At 60.3% G+C, this 19389-nt stretch overlaps 1 protein-coding gene across 2 annotated transcripts; it reads right to left on the bottom strand.

Annotated features, from left to right (window-relative positions):
* Positions 1–3585: 3585 nt before the first annotated feature.
* Positions 3586–17637, bottom strand: RRP1 (ribosomal RNA processing 1). 2 transcript variants are annotated; one of them, XM_038581603.1, is made up of 13 exons: positions 17453–17637; positions 16616–16698; positions 14765–14822; positions 12792–12877; positions 12242–12303; positions 11170–11299; positions 11021–11085; positions 10651–10841; positions 6745–6824; positions 6113–6210; positions 5887–5906; positions 4870–4980; positions 3586–4164 (listed from the first exon to the last, which is right to left on the bottom strand). In XM_038581603.1, the coding sequence occupies exons 1-13, from the start codon at positions 17583–17585 to the stop codon at positions 3917–3919; spliced, it is 1365 nt and encodes a 454-aa protein (XP_038437531.1). In that variant the 5' UTR covers positions 17586–17637; the 3' UTR covers positions 3586–3916. The 2 variants fall into 2 exon arrangements, with proteins under 2 accessions (XP_038437531.1, XP_038437532.1); XM_038581604.1 differs by lacking the exon at positions 17453–17637 and adding an exon at positions 15687–15733 and having other exon boundaries at positions 16616–16661.
* Between the last annotated feature and the right edge of the window lie 1752 nt (positions 17638–19389).

Below are 19389 nucleotides of genomic sequence, written 5' to 3'. Positions count from 1 at the left end.
CAGGACACCCCCAGGCCCTGGGCCCCAGCGGGGAGCGTGGCCACTGCGAACCACCCAGGTCCTAATTCAAAACTCCACAGTTCAGGTTCCTAGGTGAGGTGGGCCAAGGTACGGGAGAGAGCAGGTGTGCAAGACGTGTCCACAGTATCCTCATGAGCCAGGCCCCGTAGTGGGCGAGGACCCACCACTGCCACCCAGGGCCCCCCTCCAACTACGCAAAGGAGCTGGGGCAGGGATGCTGGGCGCAATGGCTGGTGCCACTGACACACACCCCTGGGGCTGACGAGCCTGTGCTCCCCCTTCTTCCTGTCTCCTGTGCCTCTTGACAAACACACCGGGCAGCCTGGGTGTGCAAATGCGTGGCAGGGGCCGTGGCTGTGCCACACTGGCCAGCCCTGCGGTTAGGGTGCCCACCCCGGGGAAGCGGGTGGAGGTGAGGCTGGGACTCCGTCCATACTCCAGGGGTTCCAAAAACGTGGTGGCGGCAGCCACAGGGACAGACAGCCCCGTGGAGCCTTCCCTGCCCTGTGTGCGGATGAGGATACTGAGGCTCCCGGCGGTGAGGCACCCACCCGAGGGACCGGGGCTCTTTCCCTCTGCCCCCCTCAGACAGGAGGGTGCTGGCTAGGTGAACTCGAGCACACGCCCCGCAACCTGGCCTCCCACAGGCCCTGGGAGCCACACTTCTCCTTTGCCTGCACTGTCAACCTCTGACCCCATGAATCTAGAAGCTCCTAAGAGGTAGGCAGGGCTGCAAATTTGGCCCCACAGACCTCCCCAGGCCCAGCTGCCAAGGGTGGGGGCCGGCCCGCCTCCACTCAGCCGTCGAGGTCTGCAGCCCCAGCCGAGGTCTGCAGCCCCAGCCAACAGGGCCCCGGGGCAGCCGTGGCAGAGGTGCAGGCTCCTCCTGAGGCCTGATTCCCAGCCAGCCACCTGCACGAGGGGGGGGGGGCGCCAGAGAGGGAGCGCAGGGAGTCCAGCCCCCGGAGCTCTGGCGGCCGCTCCTGCAGCCCCCGGAGGGAGGAGGCCCTCAGGCAGGAAGCCCCCCACACCGGCTCCCCGTGGGCTGAGGAGCCACCTGGGGCCAGGACGGGGCGGGCCACTGGGCTGCGCGGGCTGGGTGAGGAGCCATGCCTGGGGACACGCTCCACGCCCTGCCCACTGCGGGGGTGGGATGGGTCCATCCTGCGGGGCCCCTTTTGGGGCTCCAGGCAAGGGGCAGGACCAGATGGGGCTTTAGCCTCGGGCTGAAGGGGGCCCAGGGACAGCACCGGGGTGACCTGGCAGGGAGGGGCTAGGGATCCCATCCGAGGACCACGGGCGCCCCCAGGGGCAGCTGGTGAGACTGCAGGTCCCAGGGGCGAGGGAGGGGCCACGGGGAGGGGGGTGGGGGAGTGTCCCCAGCGGTCACCCGAGGGGGCTGGGCCTCCGCCCTCCCTGAGCCCTGGCCTGCCCCTCGGCGCGGGGCGCGGGACGGAAGGCTCCATGGGAGGCCGCCTCGGGGGACGGCCCGGTGGGGAGAGGACACCCACGGGGTAACGCCGAGGGACTCAGTTACTGCAGAACCGGCATGGTTCCTCCACTGTCCCTTCTGCAAAGTGGGGGGGGGGGGAATGGACAGAGCCAGGACTGGGGACAGGGGACCGGCGGGGAGGAGCTCGAGGTGCACCTTCACGCACACACCACGCTGCGGGAGCAGCCCTGCACGGTGACCTCGAGTGGACACGTCTGGTCATCACGGCTCGGGGCAGGGAAGCCGCCGGAGACTGTGCGGGGGGTGGGGGGGTGCCCCAAGACTCCCGGGACGGCTGCCGCGGGGACACAAGGCACTGCCTGACACGGTGTCTGGTCACCAAATCCGGCCTGGGAAGCGAACCAGGCCCAGTTTACAAGCTGGGGGCCCCTCTCGGTGGGCACCCAAGCCCGGTCCGCCGGGGTCAGCTGGCTGCGCGTCTTCACAGAAGGGTCATTTGAGGAAATGTTCCCACCGGAGACTCCACCGGTCCCCACAGGCCGGGCTGGGAGCCTGACCGGGGCGGGCAGGCGCGGTGCCCCCTGGGGCCCTCCTTGTTCTTCAGGGTACGAGGCACAGGACGGGGCCTCCCCTGCGCCGCCCCTCCGCCCCGGCAGCCCACGGACCACGGGGAGTCGGGTGCATTTATTTGGGCAACTTCCGGGCCGAGGAGCAGCCCCTTGCTGTCAGGCACCTAGTGACCGAGAGGTTATTTCACAGGCAGTCTGAAGAGGCTGCAGCCTCCCAAGGCACTGGCCAGCGCGTCCCAACCTGGGGCTGCCGGCAGGACTGTCCCCAAGTCCACCCTCCATCCCGCTAGCGCAGGGACAGGTGCACAACTGCCGGCCGGGCACTCCCCTGCTGGACCTTCACCACACGGGCCCCCACCCCACAAGACACCCCCCAGCACCCCTGCGGTCTCTCCAGCCTGGGCAAAAGCCGCCCCCCACTTTGCTCCCCTACGCCGCCGGGCTGGACGCCCTCCTGGCTGTGGCTAATGCAGTAGGAAGTTACAGGACACAACGAGGAGGGAAGGACCACAGCGTGGCCTGAGAACAGCTTGGCAACCGGCGCTCAGGAGGCTGCCAACACCAGTTTGAAGACGGCAGGCAGGACTTCCATTTTTTTCAGAAACTTCTAGGATGTGCTTGTTCCCTTAGTTTTTGACCAAAAATATTTCACCGAAAAAAATAAAGCACAGCCTATCCCTGCCACACAAACACACACACACACACACACACACACAAAGCAGCAGGGGTGGCAGTGGGACCCCCCGGCGAAGGTGGGAGGGCTCAGGGGTTTGGCCAGGCCACCTACCTGTGTGCCTGAGCTCTGCCCCCAGCTGCGCTGTCCCCCCAGGTCACTCTGGAGAGCAGGAACTGTCACCTCCAGGGCAGTGAGCCTGCACCCCCGAGCCCCAGCCAGCCCCCCGCCTCTGCCCACCCAGCTGAGCGGACGTAAAGATCACCAAGCACCACTGTCCCCCAGCACGGAGCAGGCGTTAGGAACCGGGGTGCAGTTGAAGCCTGGAGGGGCCTCTTGCCGGGCTCACCCACACACCTCAGGCCAGCACCAGACGCTGCCCACCTGTCACCTACGCAGCCCTGACCACACGCAGTGCCGCCTGGGAGCCACCCAGAACCCACACAGAACTGGCTCACACCTACTGTCCTCATAACCCGCACTCCTGGGCCAGGGGCCCCTCCCACGGCCCTTTGGTCAGGGTCCAGCAAACGTGCCACTGCCTTGGACCCTCCAGGACGAGCAGCAGGGCGGAAACGGAATCAGAGGCGCCTCAGGGAGGCATGAGGGGCACAGTGGGCCTGCCCACTGTCACATGAGCCTCCCTGTGCAATGGGCCCGACACACCCAGGTTCAGGGTCAGCTCCGAATACAAGGTTATGAAGCTGACGTCCTGACAACCGCAGCTACCACTTGCCGTCTTCTTCCAAATTTTGAGAGATGTATGAACAGCTTTTCCCCACACGTCGGGTCCAAACACCACTTGGGAACAGCACCTGTCAATCCACACCCCTGGAAATCTTCCCGCAGGAACGCGCCAGAAGCAGGACTTCGTTCCTAATAACCGCACAGCGTTTTATTCACAGACACCCGCAGCGTGCAGCCAGCCCCCGACCCCAGGGGGGCTGCCTGCCAGGCAGGTTTACCTCTCGGGAGGTTTCCTGGCCTGACCAAAGTCAGCACAGCGTCAGCGCTCCCTGGGCCCAGCCACGGAGCAAGGGGCCAGAGCCCTGCTGACTCAGGACGCCAGGGAGCCGTGAGTGTCCACGTCCACAGTCTCAGTCTGTGACTGAGAGCCTACAGTCCTGTCCCCACTCAACTCAGCGCAAACCGGGAGGATCTACAGGGACAGCGCCTCCCCGCATGCTGGGCCTGCTGGGGTCACTTCCGGCTCTGCAGCGGCTGCTGCTTGGTCTGTAGCTCCTGGCTGCCGGCCACCTTCACTCTGGCCCCCGCCCGAGACCGCCGCCTCTTCTTCCGAGGCCCTCTCTGACCTGGGACCCCGGGCTGCTCCTGCGGCCCAGTGGGCTCAGCCCCTGAGCCCCGCCGCCGCCGCCGCCGCCGCCTCTTCGTCATCCTCTCAGATCCGGAGCTCAGGTCTGGACACGAGTCCTCCTTCCTGCCTTTCCCTAAAACAGCAGGGCCACGTGACCAAGGCACTGTGAAGGCCTGGTTACCCCACTTCCATGCTGACTAAAGGTGCCAGCTCCAAGGCCGCACAAAGGGCCTATGAGGGGACCTGACGGCCTCAGGAGCAGACCCACCACGGCCAACCAGAGCATCCTGCCTGTGTGGATGTCGGGTTCCAGGGCCAGCAGGTGGCCCTTCAGGAAAACAAGCAGACAGGCCAACCCAGGAGAAAGAAGCCTGTAAAGTTTAACCCGGGGGGTGGGCAGGCTCAAGCACAAGATGGAGCAGACCAAAGCTGGTGCACAACACAGCAAGCCAGGCTCTGGGGACCAGGGCACAAGCCAGGCCATGCAGCAAGGGCCCAGGCGTAAGCCAAGACAGGCGAAAGCAGAACCGGGGTGAATCAGGAGAGCTTCAGAGGGCAGACGCGCCAGTACCTGAGACCATGAAGGACATGTGGGTGAACACGGAAGGGCTCAGTCTGGGGTGGGGCTACCACCTGTCCCCTTCTGCATCCCTTTGCCCCGGGGTTGCGGTGGGCACTAGGTGCAGGGTGCAGGAGCACGGGGCAGGCCCCCACCCCCACTCCAGTGTGTCCACTGGGCCAAATCACAGTCCTGTGGACAAGCTGGGGAGGAGGCAATGGGAGGGACACAGACAGCAGGTCCGATAGCCCCACCACCAGCAGACACCGCCAGTCCTACCTGACTTGTGAGACGTGGATGTGGGCAAACGCTTCTTTGTCCTCCGATCCCGCCCCTCTTCCTGCAGGTTCCTGTAGGCTTTTTCTGGCACATCATCCTCTGGGAAGAGGCCTAAGGACCAAGCAGGCCATCAGGAGGCTGAAGGCAGGTTAGGGTGTTTTCAGGGTGCATGTGCAGTGCTGCAAACTGCCGTGCAGGCACCACCCACGCCCTTGGTGCAAGAAGGCCCCGTCCTCGTGCCCAGCACGTCTTCAGGCCCACCACGGCTGCGACCAGCCCAAGACGGTGCTGGCAGTACGACATCAGCGAAAGCCGGGCCCTGGGCCGGTTCCAATACATCATGATGGATTCCCTGAAAAGCTTAGGCTGAGGAGGGGCTGATAAGATCACTTTCTGGGCCAATGGCCAAACTCTCCATGTCACAAGGGTCTGTGTGTGGAGGACCCACCACATGTACACGATATTAACACATATCACTGTATGAAATTTTACCTAAAAATACTGAACTTTAGCTCACGGTGAGCACGAAGTACTTGTGGGAACAGTCTGACGGGGGGAGGGAGGGAAGACACGTGATAATACAAGAACAGCAAAATACGAAGGGTAGAACCAAGGTGGGGGCCGTGGAAGTGTTCACTGTAAATCTTCCTGGTGTCACTCTACGTTTAAAACTCGTGGTGACGTGAGAGACACCCCTGTCTTCTCATCAAACCTTATCACCAGTTGCACTGGGAGCACACTGAGCACCCACGTCTGCTGCACAGCACACCTGCAACAGGGCAGCCAGGGAACTCACCGGAAATGCAGGTTCTCAGGCCGCCCCGCCCTGGGAGCCAGCACACAGCGGGGGCTGGCGAGGAGGAGCAGCAGAAGCCCTCAGGCCCCCTCTCCCAGAGAGAAAGCCCTGCCTCCACAGCAACCAGTCCTACTGTGAGGGCGACCCTGGGAGCCAGTGTGCATCCCAGGGAGGGGAGGAGGGGGGAGTTGCCAGCCAGGGTCCCAGCATGAGATGCTCACCTTCAGCAAGGTCCTGCAACCTGAAAAGAGAGACAGGGGCTCACCATGGTTGCAGCTTCTGCTGGGGGTGGGAGGGGCCCCCCAGTAGGCAGCCCTGTGGGCCCTCCCCCGAGGACAGCCCTCCACCTGCACTCTAAGGGCAGGACTGAGGCCACCTGAGATGGGGGTGAGAGCAACTCCAAGGGCAGGGGCAAGGGCACTGCCAGCCACCTTCCGGGCAACTCACTTGCGGATCACTTTGTAGAGGCGCTTCCTGTTCTGGGAAGGGGTGCTCTGCTGGCTGGCCACTGCGAACAGTCTGCTGGCCACAGCCTCGTAGTCAAACTGCGGCACAAAGACACCAGTCACCTCCCAGGTGTCCCAGAGACGTGCACCCAGCAGGGGGAGTGCACAAACAGGTGGGGTCACAAGGACACACCCCGACGCCCTCCCGAGTCCCCTCTGCAAACACTGTACAACGCAGGAGGCAGTGAACACGCTCCCTGTGGCCACCACCCTGTGAAGGGACCGTCCCGGCCGGCCCCTGCAACTGGGCAGCCACATCAGAACAGGGAAAAACAACACTAGTCACGTTAATCTCAACAGACGTCATTTAAGCCAATATTCCTAATTCTAATTTGCCAAGCAACCAAATTCACCAATTAGTAAGCCTTCTGTTTCTACTGGGCTCCAACGCAGGTGTGCCCGGAGGTGACCTCTCAGCAATGCTCTTACCTGCCCCGTGCCCAAGGCCAGCAGGAGCACGTGGGCTGGCCGTGAAGCCTGAGCCCCGAGGGCCAACCCCCAGCCCCGGTTTCCAGGACTCTCTGCCTTCCTAGAGTGCAGAGGCAGAGCCAGGCCCCAGCCCAGTCCACCCACCTGGAGGACGGGGCCCACGCTGTCCTCGCCATCTTCCGCTGGCTCATTGCTCGGGTTGCAGGCAGCTCCACGGAGGGAGCCTGGAACGAAAGGAACCCATCAATTCAAAGACTCGTGCCCAGTGTGCAGAGGACCCCAACCCAGGCACCTGGGAACCAAGAGTCCTCTCTGCTGGGACCAGGACCCAGGTGGGGCGTGCAGGTGCGGGCTGGGGTATGGACAGCCTCACACTGGGGGCGAGGTGCCATGGAACGAGACATCCCAGGGTAGGTGGGCTTGAGCCTCTTCCTTAAAGCAAAATTAAGAGGAAATCATAAGTAGACATCTTACAAAGCCAACATAGCGTCAGAAATTCCCTAATCAGGGAAGAAGGAGAGCTAAGTCCAGCCACAGGGTAGGCCTGACCAAGGGGCCGCAAAGACAGGGTTGCAGGGGATTCGGGGCTTTGATGTCACCACCTACAGAACGGTTCTGAGCAACAGGCAGGAGAGAGTGACAGAGAATGAGGACGGCAGGGCCACAGGCAGGCACAAAGGGCTGCCAGGAACCCCTGGACCTGCCTGTGTTGGGGGGACTCCAGCTGCTGAGAAGAGATGGACAAGATGCACAGGTGGGCTGGCTAATGTGCTAGGGGCACACTTGGGGCAGGGGGTGGGGTGAACAAAACCACCCAGGAGCACTCCGGGGGGGGGGGGGGGGGTTGGCAGCAAGAGAATTTAGACCTTGAATCTATATGGCCAAACAGCCTTTCTGTGGGAGCCCCAGGACCACTCCCCAGGGAAGGACAGGCTCTTTAACACAGGGAGCTGGAAAACTGGACATCCGCCGGCAAGACCATGAGACTAGGCCCTCCACCCATTTCCAAAATTCACTTAAAGAGGATAAAAGAGCTACACGTAAGAACTCCCAATAATAAAACTCTGAAGAAAACACAGAGCAAACCCTTGACGAGACTGCACGTACCAAGGACTCTCAGATGGGGCACTGGGGGCATGTGTGACAAGAGACCAACTGAACTTTATGAAAGTTAAAACTTCTGTGCATTGAAAGCCACTACCCACAAGGCAGCCCACAGAATGGGCCAAGATGTGTGCGAATCAGGCCCAACAGGGCGTGTGTGTCCTAGACTCACTCCCGAGGCAGAGGGAGTGCCTAACGCTCAGCAGGTCACGACTGGCCTGAAAGCAAAGGAATGGAGCGGACGCGTCCCCAATCGTCCGGGACATCCTGACCAAAACCAGAGAGACAGACCCCCTCACAAGCCTGGGGCGGCTCCTGGCAAAGAACCAGGAAACTGGAACCCCTGGACGCTGCTGGTGGTGGTGGGTGCAGAAAATGGTGCAGCTGCTGTGGAACAGCGTGGGGGGAGGGGTCTCAAAATATTAGACAAAGAATCGTGTGTGACCGACCCCACAATCCTACTTCTGGGTATATGCCCCAAACTGAAAGTGGGGTCTCCAAGAGATACTCGTTCACCCACGCGCACTGCAGCATTACTCACAAGAGCCAAACCACGGAAGAAGCCCCAGGGTCCCCAGGGTAAGTGTGACGAGTGGATTATTCCTCAACCTTAAAGCAACGGACACATGCTGAGAGGGACCAGAGCAGTCCCATCTCTCATGCTGAGAGCAGAGCGTAGGGCGCCAGGGGCTCGGGGCGGGGGGGTTACCAGGGACACAGTGTCAGGAGGAAGGATGGAAAGTTCTGGAGGTCGATGGTGGCGGCGGCTGCACAAGCTGGCGAACACACTGAACACCACTAACGTGTACACTTAAACACGCCTAACTCTCCTCCGCCCGCGATGCTGCTGGGGAAGCCCCGGTCAAGGTCCCCACCCAGCACTGTCACGTCTAAGTCCAGGTCAGACAGCTGCGGGGCCGTTCATCGGCAGTCTGAGCGCTCTAACCACCAAGGAGCCTGAGCAACGGCAAACGCTCTCGGGCTGTGCGGTGACGAGACCCAGACACCAAGTGCCCCCAAGGCCCTGGGTCTGTCGCCTCCGCCACCACAGAAGAGGGGGACGCCGCTGGGAACACAAGGCCACCCGGGGGCGGTGGAAGAGCCGTGGAACCAGAGACGACTGTCTCAAGAGAAGATTCTCAAAGGCCTGGCGCTCGCTTAGCCAAGACAGGTTTCTGTTGGTGGCACGCAAGATGCCACTGAAGACCACCACATGAGATCCCCTCAAGCGCTATGGGAAAACTGACGTGACCGAGCGACGCGGTGGGAGGCCGCCCAGCTCCGTAATACCTGACGACCATGACTGCACACGAGACCGTCGCTCAGAAATACCACCCTGTGAACGGCTCCTGCCGCGAGGTAAGGGAAGCCCTAATAGCAGACGGCCGGTGCCTCCTCCAGGCAGAGGTCAGAGAGGTTCTGGAAACTTCAGTGGTGGCCATGGAGGTGGTCTGATGGGAATGACCACTCTGGTCATGGAGGACCCTTCCGTGGGTGAGGTGGCTCTGGTGGCGGCGAAGGCCATGGGGCCGGCTATACGGGATTTGGTAACGACGGGAGCAGCTCCACAGCCAGCAGAAGCTGCAGGAGTTTGACAGTTACAACAATCCTCAAATACTGGACCCAGGGGCGCAGCCCTAGTGGCTCAGCGGTTTAGCGCCGCCTTCGGCCCAGGGCATGATCCTGGAGACTCGGGATCGAGTCCCACATCAGGCTCCCCGCAGGGAGCCTGCTTCTCCCTCTGCCGTGTCTCTGCCTTTCTCTGTGTCTCTCATGAATAAATAAAATCTCAAAAAAAAAAACCTCTGGACCCAGGAAATTTGGAGGCAAGAGCCCTGGCCCCTGTGCTGGGGGCGCCGGGGGAGCAGCAGGGGAGAGCCGGGGAAGCTGTGGGTTACGAGGACCTGTGTCCTCAGCCACACACCGTGACGGCAGGGCCAAGTCACTGCCAAGAGAACACATTCTGGATGACACTCCAGCGTGTGGGCAAAAACTCAGAGACCAGATCTGGGACTAACTGTACAACAGAGTATTTTAGTTTCTGCTCTGTGGAAAGCATAAAGCGTTCCAAGAAGGGTTTTTAATGTAGGCATTTTTTTTTTCACCCACGCTGTTGATTGCCAAATGTAATAGTCTGATCACGACGCTGAACAAACGTGTTTAAAAAAAAAAAAAAAAAAAGATTAACGTAGTAAACTTTACGTAACGTGGGTTTCACGAGAGAAAAAGAGTCGGAGGCAGGGAAGAATCCGGAAACTGGTGGAAGACGCACCCTCACAACCATGGGCCACAACACAGTCCATGAGCCCAACTGAGATCAAGGGATGTCCCACAAGGACCCTATTAGCATCAAGACCCCCAGTGGATGGGCAGCCCGGGTGGCTCAGCAGTTTAGCACCACCTTCAGCCCACGGCCTGATCCTGGAGACCCGGGATTGAGTCCCACCATGGGCACCTCAGTACAGATGCTGCTCCCAGCACAGGGACGCAGCCGTGATCACCAGAACTCCCTGTGCTGGGGGAGCCGACATCCAGGGAGAGGAAGGGCCATGAACAGTGAATAAGTAACTTAAGTAACCTTACAGGATTTGTGCCAGAAAAGATACCTTGTAGAGAAACCCAGCGAGTGAGACAGGGAAGGGGTGGAGAGGCTGTGTTTAAACAGGTGGTCTGGGTGGGATCGGAAAGGAGGGGTGAGCGGGGGCAGAAGCACCAGAGATGAACCATAGGTCAGAAAGGAGCCAGGGAGTCAGGAAGCACGGGGGGCGGGGGGAACTGGGAGATGGAGGACACATGTGCTTGTTTTTAAAGGTCACCCAGGCTGCCAAGCCGAGGAGAGATGCTGGGGACAGGCCCAGGAACAAGAGGACCAGATGAGAGGGGACCCCTGAAGCTTGCTGGGCCAGGACGGGCGCCACCACATGGGATGTGCCATGACCCCATTACCTGGCTTCCCGGATGGCACATCCTGTTTGCACTCATCATCCTCTGACATCCCGTCCTCGTTGTCCTCATCGTCATCATCCTCCTCCTCCTCCTGTGAGTCCACTTCATTCAGAAGGTCTTCAATGGCAAATGGGGCCTGTTCCACAATTGCTTCAAAGATGCCCCGAGTGATGTTATGCAAGACCAGGGAGCTGAGGGGCAGCAGGCACCAGGGCAGGCCAGTCAGTCCGGGCGCGACCTGCCCTCGGCAGCAGCCCCTCCGGCGACCTGGTTGCACACACCCAAACTCTCTCTTCCCAAGAGGGAGCAGCCATTTCCCACGGGCAGTCCTCCTGGGGGCCCAGGGAGGAGGAAGCCCCCTGCTACTTACTCCTTGGTCCGAGCAGCGATTGTGCAGAAGGGATCGATGAACCTGAGGTTCTGGTCTGCTGTCAGCTACGACGAGGGGGGGCTGTGTCAGTCTCTCGTGCGGGCGCAAGGGGAGGGGCTCAGCCGCCACCCGCAGCCCCCTGCCCTCACCTCAGCGGCGCCCACTTTGCTCAGCTCCTCCAGGAAGATCTCAAGGAAGTGGCTCTTCACTCCGCTGGGGGCCTGGCTGTCAGGGTGTAGGATCTCGGTCGTCAGCAGCTCCAGCAGCTGCTCGATCTGCCTGAGGAAGGAAGGAGGCCAGTAGGGCAGGTGGCCACACCAGGCTACGAGCCAGCGACGGTCCTCCACGTCACGGGAGCTCCGACAGGATGCCATCACGGGCGAGCGCCCAGCTTTCCCACCCGCACGGGAGGCAGCCTGGGCCCGGGGCTGTTCCCGCACAAAGCACTCATGGTTTCGGGTTCGTGACCACTGCTGGCACCAGCACAGGGGGCAAGAGGCGTCTCGGCTACGAAGGGCCAGGCGTGCAAACATTCACACAGGCTCCCTTTCTGTGCTCGGACCCCAAGTGGAAAGACAAAGGCCTGGCGTGACAGGAGGCTACAGCACGTCTCATGGGACTGTGCTCACGGGAACTGCCCAGGAAGGCAAAGAAAGGAGCCGGGAGGCCAGAGACGGGGAAGAGCTGCTTCCCGGGTTCCTCCACATGGAGTCCTCGGCCTGGGGCCGGCCACCCCTGCCCTCCCCCGACACGCCATTTTCAGTGGCCTCAGAGGCCTGGGGAAGTCCAAGGCTGGCCACAAAACAGTCCCCCTCTTAATCTGGGGGACACAGACTGCCCCTATCGCAAGCACCCCTGCCAAAAGTGACAAGTCTGGATGAATTAAATATTTCTAGAACCAAAACAAATAGCACTGCTGACAGCTGAATATACCACGCTACACCAAAAACACAGCACCTGGCTGGGAATCACCTGACGAATGATATCATAATAATAAGAGAAATCAATTTGGTTTCATAGGAAGAACTTACCAAGATTGAAAATGTTCATTTCTGGGAACCACGCACAAACTAATTTGAAACATGCTTCACCGTAAGCACCATCGGGTCCCCCTCCTGCTCCCCACCTGACCTCTCTTCACGACGCATGACAGCAAGAGAAACACACGGCCCCACCCCCAGGGCCGCGCAGAGCCGCTCTCCACATCCCGCCAGCACGCACCTTTCTTCCCACCCCTGCGTCTTCAGGGCCTTCAAGGACTCGTTCAGGACCATCCGCATGAGCTGTGACACAGACGGAGACCCTCGTCAGGGGGGACACAGCCCCAACTGCCCCAGAATCCCCCGTCCCGGACACCTCCGGGGCCCAAAGCCCATAGCGGACCACCCAGAGCTGTCAGTGGTCGGAGGGTCTGCATCAGGGCTCGCACTGCACACCGGTCTGCTGGCGCTCACGGGCTCAAGGCTCCTCCAGCAGGGGTGCGATGGCCGCAGCCCTGAGCTCCCCAGATGGGCCATTTTAACCCCCTCCTCGAATGGAAATCTGGGCACTGCTGAAGTAGAGGTCTGTGCCTACTCGGCAACCCTCGGCCTGCGCTCACCAGGAAAGGCCTGGGCTCCCCTCACAGCCCTTGCTCAGTCTTCAGGGGCACCACCTGCCAGGGCAGGACAGGCTCAGAGGCCACATCGCTCTGGGCCGTGCCCCCCCAGCCCTGCCCCCACGCCGCCGCCGGCACCCGAGGGCCCCGCAGAGGAGCGCGTGGTCTCCTCACCATGTAGAACTTATCCAGCCGCAGCCTGTCGATGCCCGTCCACTCGCGGTTCATGGTTTGCCAGAACGTCTGAAGGAACAGGTGCTCTGAAGGAGGAGAACAGACCAGAAGAGAATCACAGGGGAACACCGAAACCGTTCTGGAAGGGAGGTCAGAGATTATGGAGAAACCTGCTCAGGACATCGTGTGCGGCCCAGTCTGCCCCACTCAGAGGCCACGATACAAACCGGAAGCAGAAATGGGGGCTAGGAGGCACCTCTGGAAGAGCAGCACTAGCTCCAACCTCTGCAGCCAGGGTCTCGGAAGAATGAGTTCAGAGCAGCTGGCAAAGCCACCAGCAAGAGAAGCAGCTGCTCAGGCCTGCACTTCCCCCTCCTACTCGGGTCAGGGTCCCTGCCTGATGCCCACGGGCCCGCTCTTCCCCCTCCTGCTCGGGTTGTGGTCCCTGCCTGATGCCCACGGGCCCGCTCTTCCTCCTCCTGCTCGGGCCGGGATCCCTGCCTGACGCCCATGAGCCTACTCTTCCCCCTTCCTGGCTCGGGCTGGGTCCCTGCCTGACACTCACACCTGGCCCCACTACATCCACTAACCCAACCAGGCACAAACCCTCCCAACATTACATCAGACACATGGTGCTACAGCCTAAACTGTGTCCCCCAAATTTCTCTCAAAGCCCTAAACCCAAGACCTCGAGTAAGACTTTATTTGAAGATGAGGTCTCTAAAGAGTTCTGGCAAAACGAGGTCACTGGTGTGGGCCCTACACCTGTCTGGCTGGTCCTTCTAAGAGATGAGAACACAGACACGCAGAGGGATGAGCGTGTGAGGACTGGGAGAAGACGGAGTCCTGATGCCCAGGAGAGGGGCCTTGGGGAAGCAGCCCTGCCCACGCCTGGACCTCAGCGAACAAATGTGGCCTCTCTGACCTCCTGTTGCAAGTTTCTCCTACAACAAAGGGCCGGTCCGATGCCTCAACGACGGACAAGCCCCAGTTCACTAACTCACTCGACTGTCACCAAGTGAATGCTTTGTACTTGGCCTTTGCTGAGCACAGTGACTCTTCTGCAGGTTTTCAGGTGAAAGTTACAACAGACGGGCCTCCGCGAATTACTCAGATGCTAATGACTCTCCCTAATGGAGACAGTGGTTACCGTACCTCCTTGTGCACCTCCCTGTGACTACCCTACCTACTCTAACCAAACTAAACCCATCCAGGTAACCAGGGTTTCCCCAGCAACAGCCAGTGATCTATGCTAGGGACGCTGTCCCCACCCCGAGCATTGGAGGTGCCCGGGCCTCACCCCCAGAGCCTGATCAAACTGGGCCTAGAGGCGAGACATCAAGATTTCTAAGGATGCTCAAGTGATCACAGCAGGCAGGCAGCAGGGCTGAGAACTAGGGATCTTGGGCAGGACCAAAACAGATGCGAGGGCACTGAGGGAACACCATGACCGTCAGGTGACTCAATCCAGCAACTTGGCAACACCGCCCCAAGTTTCCATTCTCATTTTAAAACATAAGCTAGGGATCCCTGGGTGGCGCAGTGGTTTGGCGCCTGCCTTTGGCCCAGGGCGCGATCCTGGAGACCCAGGATCGAATCCCACGTCGAGCTCCCTGCATGGAGCCTGCTTCTCCCTCTGCCTGTGTCTCTCTCTCTCTCTCTCTCTCTCTCTCTCTCTCTCTGTGTGTGTGACTATCATAAATAAATAAAAATGTAAAAAAAAATTAAAAAATAAATAAATAAATAAAACATAAGCTAGTGGCCCTTCAGCCTTGATTTCGTTCAGTCCACGCTGGATCAGTTAAGTTAATACTGTTGGACACTTAGGGCAGCATATCGCACATAAGTACCAGCAGACAGCACCCAGGACAAGGACCTCCCTCTTGCTTTAGGGTCTTAGATCGCAAGCCTTCCACGTCTGGTAGGGCGGCTCTGTCCTTCCCAAAGGGCTTACCCGGGATGAGGATACTCACGTGCCTCTGTGGTCTGAAAAGCATGGATGAGCTGGGAAATGGTCCTCCCTAGTTCTTCCTGGGTAGTAAATAGTAAAAAACTCTCAGACCCCAAAGAAACGTGGTCTTACAACAAGAAGCAAAAGCAGAAAGACAAGCACAGTAAATCCACACTCACTCACTGAGAACCAACTCCCACCAGCCCTTCTACTGTGCGTGCTTCAGGTCTGCAAGTTGTACTGTTTCGAGACCCTCCCCACCCCAACCTCCCTGCAGCCAGAACCAACAGATGCTCACCACAAGCAAGGGCAGACACTGCCCCCGACACCAAGGCTGAGCCTCAAGCAAGAGGCTAATGGTCAAAGGAGGGCACAGGACAGACAGGGTCACCTAACCAGCCACAGAGACTGACCAGACCCCAGAAACTACTCGCCGCCTGCCTGTGTCACTGTGCGAAGCGTCCCCAAGTGCACGTGTTGGATAGACAATCCCAAGGCCTGCCCTTGAGAGATCCCAGCGTAGGAGGCATCAAATACCACAAAAGAATCTGCATTATAAGTAAGGACCCTTGCCACCCAAGTGACTGAAAAAAAGTAATCAATTCACTCTGAGAAATATGGTTTTAAAAAAGCTAGCATTAAAGGCATCTGGGTGGCTTGGGCAGCTTAGGCAGCTGGGGGGTCTGATTCTTGGTTTCAGCTCAGGTCACGATCAGGGTCATAGGATGGAGCCCTGTGTGGGGCTCTGCACTCAGTGGGGAGTCTGCTTGGGGTTCTCTGTCTCTGCCCCCCACCCATGCATGCTCTGTAAATAAGTAAATAAAATCTTAAAAAAAAAAAAAAAAGGGCAATGATGCTGCATGTGAGCTCCTGTCCTAGCAGCTGTGTGTCAGCACACACCCATCCAAACCCACAGAACATGCACACTAAGGGTGAACCCTCACATCCACTGGGGCTCCAGGGGGTGGTCCGTGTCAGGCAGGTTCATCACCTGTAAGAGACACACGACTCTGGCAGGGGAGGCTGTGCGCGTGTGGGGGGAGGCAGCGTACGAGAACTCTCTGCACCTTCCTCTCAATTTTGCTGCGAGCCGAAAACTGCTCCTTAAAAAGTCTAGGGCAGCTCGGGTGGCGCAGCGGTTTAGCACTGCCTTCGGCCCAGGGCGTGATCCTGGAGTCCTGGGACCGAGTCCCACATCGGGTTCCCTACATGGAGCCTTCTTCTCCCTCTGCCTGTGTCTCTGCCTCTCTCTCTCTCTCTGTCACGAATAAGTAAATAAATAAATCTTTTAAAAAATAAAAAGTCTACTTTTTTAAAAAAATAATTCTAAAAAAAATATATAATAATTCTAAAAAAACCCCAGCAGAACCCTGTTCTCAGCAGCCGTGGGTCCTGTCCCTCCGTTTCCGTCATCTCAGCACTGTCTGCCGGCTTGGACACACATGGACAGCCCAGGTCTGCACCTATCACCTGTGCTGGCAATCGTCTGTCACCACGGTGCCCACCTCAGCAGCACGACACACTCCTACCAACGGCCTCGGCCCTCTGACCATAAAAATATAAAGCACTGGGATCCCTGGGTGGCGCAGTGGTTTAGCGCCTGCCTTTGGCCCAGGGCGCGATCCTGGAGACCCGGGATTGAATCCCACGTCGGGCTCCCAGTGCATGGAGCCTGCTTCTCCCTCTGCCTGTGTCTCTGCCTCTCTCTCTCTCTGTGTGTGACTATCATAAATAAATTTAAAAAAATAAAATAAAAAATATATATAAAGCACTGAAGCTGTAAACCTCCGCTGAGCGTCTCTGGCTGCGCTAATACGAGGCTGAACCACGTGATGCTCCAGCTAGTACCTCCGCGACCTCCTCATACACTCACCTGGAGGAGCGGCTTGTCCTGCATCCACATGCAATAAAACAGCCCTTTCCATACCTTCAGCAGCTCGTCGTGAGTGAAACCACCTGCATCGAAAACAGCAGCACTCAAAGCCAGCCCAAGTGCTTCCGAGCGCCAGGATCAAAGCCACGGAAGCGTGACTGCCTGCATGAGATCAAAGCCGTTAAAGACTCTGACCGTCAGAGAACCTGGGCCTCCCCGCCATCCTCTCAACTCAGAACCCGCTGCGCCTGCGGCTCTGAGTATTCCTGCAGGTAAAAGGCATCTCATTATTCAGTAACCACTGAGAATGTCCAAGTATCCGTCTCGGAGCCGCCGTTCTCCCGTTTCTGGACATTGCACGCCGCGTGGATGGGCGAGGGAGGCCTCCTCCGGCTTCACGCTCCGGGGTCCGCGCACTGTTCCGTGTTATGCAGGAAAAGTCAATTCACTCAAACCAGTAAGTCACCTGAAATGTTTCCGGAGATGCGACCTACGGTGCCGGGTGCCTTGGCACCAGGATGGGCATCCCCTGGGGGGGAGGGGGATGCTCCTTAAGCAGCGCGCAGGCCCAGCCCGGGTTCGCCCCACGAGGCCCGAGCCGGACTCTGCAATCTGCAGCCCTAGGGAGGTGGGGGGGGGGGGGGCGCTGCGGCCTCTGCAGGTGCTGGCGGCCACGCCCTCGGGAGCGCTCGCAAGCACGGCCCCCGCCCCCGCGGGGCTCAGACGGCCACCGAGCAGGCTGCCGCTGGGGGCCCGGCGGCGGGCGGCAGGGGACGCACCCCCGGGCCGCGGGGAGGACCCACCCACGTGGTCCGAGGCCCCCCCCCCCGCGCCCACCTGCGGCCCCCTGACTCCTCGCGACGATGTACTTCCGGAGCTTCCTCACCGCCCGGTCCCGGGCCACCTGCTCGTTTCCGGCCAGACGCTGCGCCAGCTGGATCTCCGGCGGGAGCTGCGCGCGCGGAGCCATGGCGGCCGCCGCCGAGCCCTCGGCTTCCGGGACCCAGTCTCGCCACCCGCGCGCGCGCGTGCGACGTCACTCGACGGCGCCGGTCGCCCTCGGGCGTGCGCAGACGGCCCCCTGCGCGGCGGTCTCGCCGGGGCGCGCCCGTGACGTCACACGGCGCGACGGCCTCTGCCGCGGCCGCGGACACCGCCGCTTAGCGGCCGGGCGGGGCGCTGACCTCGGCGCCTGGCCCTGCCGGAGCCCGCGTGGGCCCGGGACACGCGCGATTACAGACAGGCCGTTGAGCGCGTGCCCGGCGGCTGCGGTAGAGTCGGTAGAATCGGAGAGCGGCCCCGTGCCGCCCGGTGAACCCTTGATCCGGGCGACGTGCCCCCGGGTCAGCGGACGCGCGGCCGCAGCCGCTGGCGGGAGGCAGGGGAAGGCCCGGGCCCCCGGGAGACGCCGGCGGAGCTGCAGGCTCCAGCCGCAACCACGGGCCTCCCCACCGCCCGCAGCACCGAGAGGGGGCGCGGGGGTGCGGCGGGGCACGGTGGGGTTCGCGGTGTGCAGAGCCAGGACCGCGCAGGGAAGGGGGCCCTGTGGCGTCGGGCTCTTCTCGGTGCTTACAACCGCCTGGTCGTTGATTCAAGAAAGCGCGGTAGGAAGTAACCGCTGGCATCTGCAGGGGAGCGAGAGCGCACAGCCCAGCACCTACCGGGGAGCGAGAGCGCACAGCCCCAGCATCTGTACTGGAGCAAGAGCTCACCAACCCCCGCATCTACAGTGGAGCAAGAGCTCACAGCCCCCGCATCTACAGTGGAGCAAGAGCTCACCAACCCCCGCATCTACAGTGGAGCAAGAGCTCACCAACCCCAGCATCTACAGCGGAGCAAGAGCTCACCAACCCCAGCATCTACAGTGGAGCAAGAGCTCACCAACCCCAGCATCTACAGCGGAGCAAGAGCTCACCAACCCCCGCATCTACAGTGGAGCAAGAGCTCACAGCCCCCGCATCTACAGTGGAGCAAGAGCTCACCAACCCCCGCATCTACAGTGGAGCAAGAGCTCACCAACCCCAGCATCTACAGCGGAGCAAGAGCTCACCAACCCCAGCATCTACAGTGGAGCAAGAGCTCACCAACCCCAGCATCTACAGCGGAGCAAGAGCTCACCAACCCCCGCATCTACAGTGGAGCAAGAGCTCACAGCCCCCGCATCTACAGTGGAGCAAGAGCTCACCAACCCCCGCATCTACAGTGGAGCAAGAGCTCACCAACCCCAGCATCTACAGCGGAGCAAGAGCTCACCAACCCCAGCATCTGCAGTGGAGCAAGAGCTCACAGCCCCAGCATCTACAGTGGAGCAAGAGCTCACCAACCCCAGCATCTGCAGTGGAGCAAGAGCTCACCAACCCCAGCATCTACAGTGGAGCAAGAGCTCACCAACCCCAGCATCTGTAGTGGAGCAAGAGCTCACCAACCCCAGCATCTGTAGTGGAGCGAGAGCTCACAACCCCAGCATCATCTACACCGGAGCGAGAGCTCACAACCCGAGCATCTACAGTGGAGTGAGAACTCGCCAACCCCAGCATCTGTACTGGAGCGAGAGTGCTCACCACCGCCAGCATCACTTGTGGGGTAGTCTAGCCTGAACCTTGCCCAGCCTCTAGGGCTGCACCCCAGGTCTCAGGACGTAGGAGCTGTCTACCCACAGTGCGTAGAAAACCGCCAACCCAGGTCTGGGACAGTTTGCAGGGCAGCTGTCCTGATGTCTTCACAGTTAACATCGTAAACAAGGACTGACTGAATAGAGGGGGGAAGTGCAACTT

The sequence above is a fragment of the Canis lupus genome, chromosome 31, assembly GCF_011100685.1.
Source record: "Canis lupus familiaris isolate Mischka breed German Shepherd chromosome 31, alternate assembly UU_Cfam_GSD_1.0, whole genome shotgun sequence".
Taxonomy (NCBI): domain Eukaryota; kingdom Metazoa; phylum Chordata; class Mammalia; order Carnivora; family Canidae; genus Canis; species Canis lupus.
This window is presented reverse-complemented; position numbering and strand designations above follow the sequence as displayed.

Excerpts from the sequence above, each read along its gene's own strand:
- RRP1 (XM_038581603.1), bottom strand. The coding sequence starts at position 17,585 with ATGGCTCCGCGCGCGCAGCTCCCGCCGGAGATCCAGCTGGCGCAGCGT. Across the intron at positions 11,086-11,169 it reads GCAAAGTGGGCGCCGCTGAG|CTGACAGCAGACCAGAACCT; the intron begins GTGAGGGCAGGG and ends CCCTCGTCGTAG. Across the intron at positions 5,907-6,112 it reads CTCTACAAAGTGATCCGCAA|GTTGCAGGACCTTGCTGAAG; the intron begins GTGAGTTGCCCG and ends CTCTCTTTTCAG.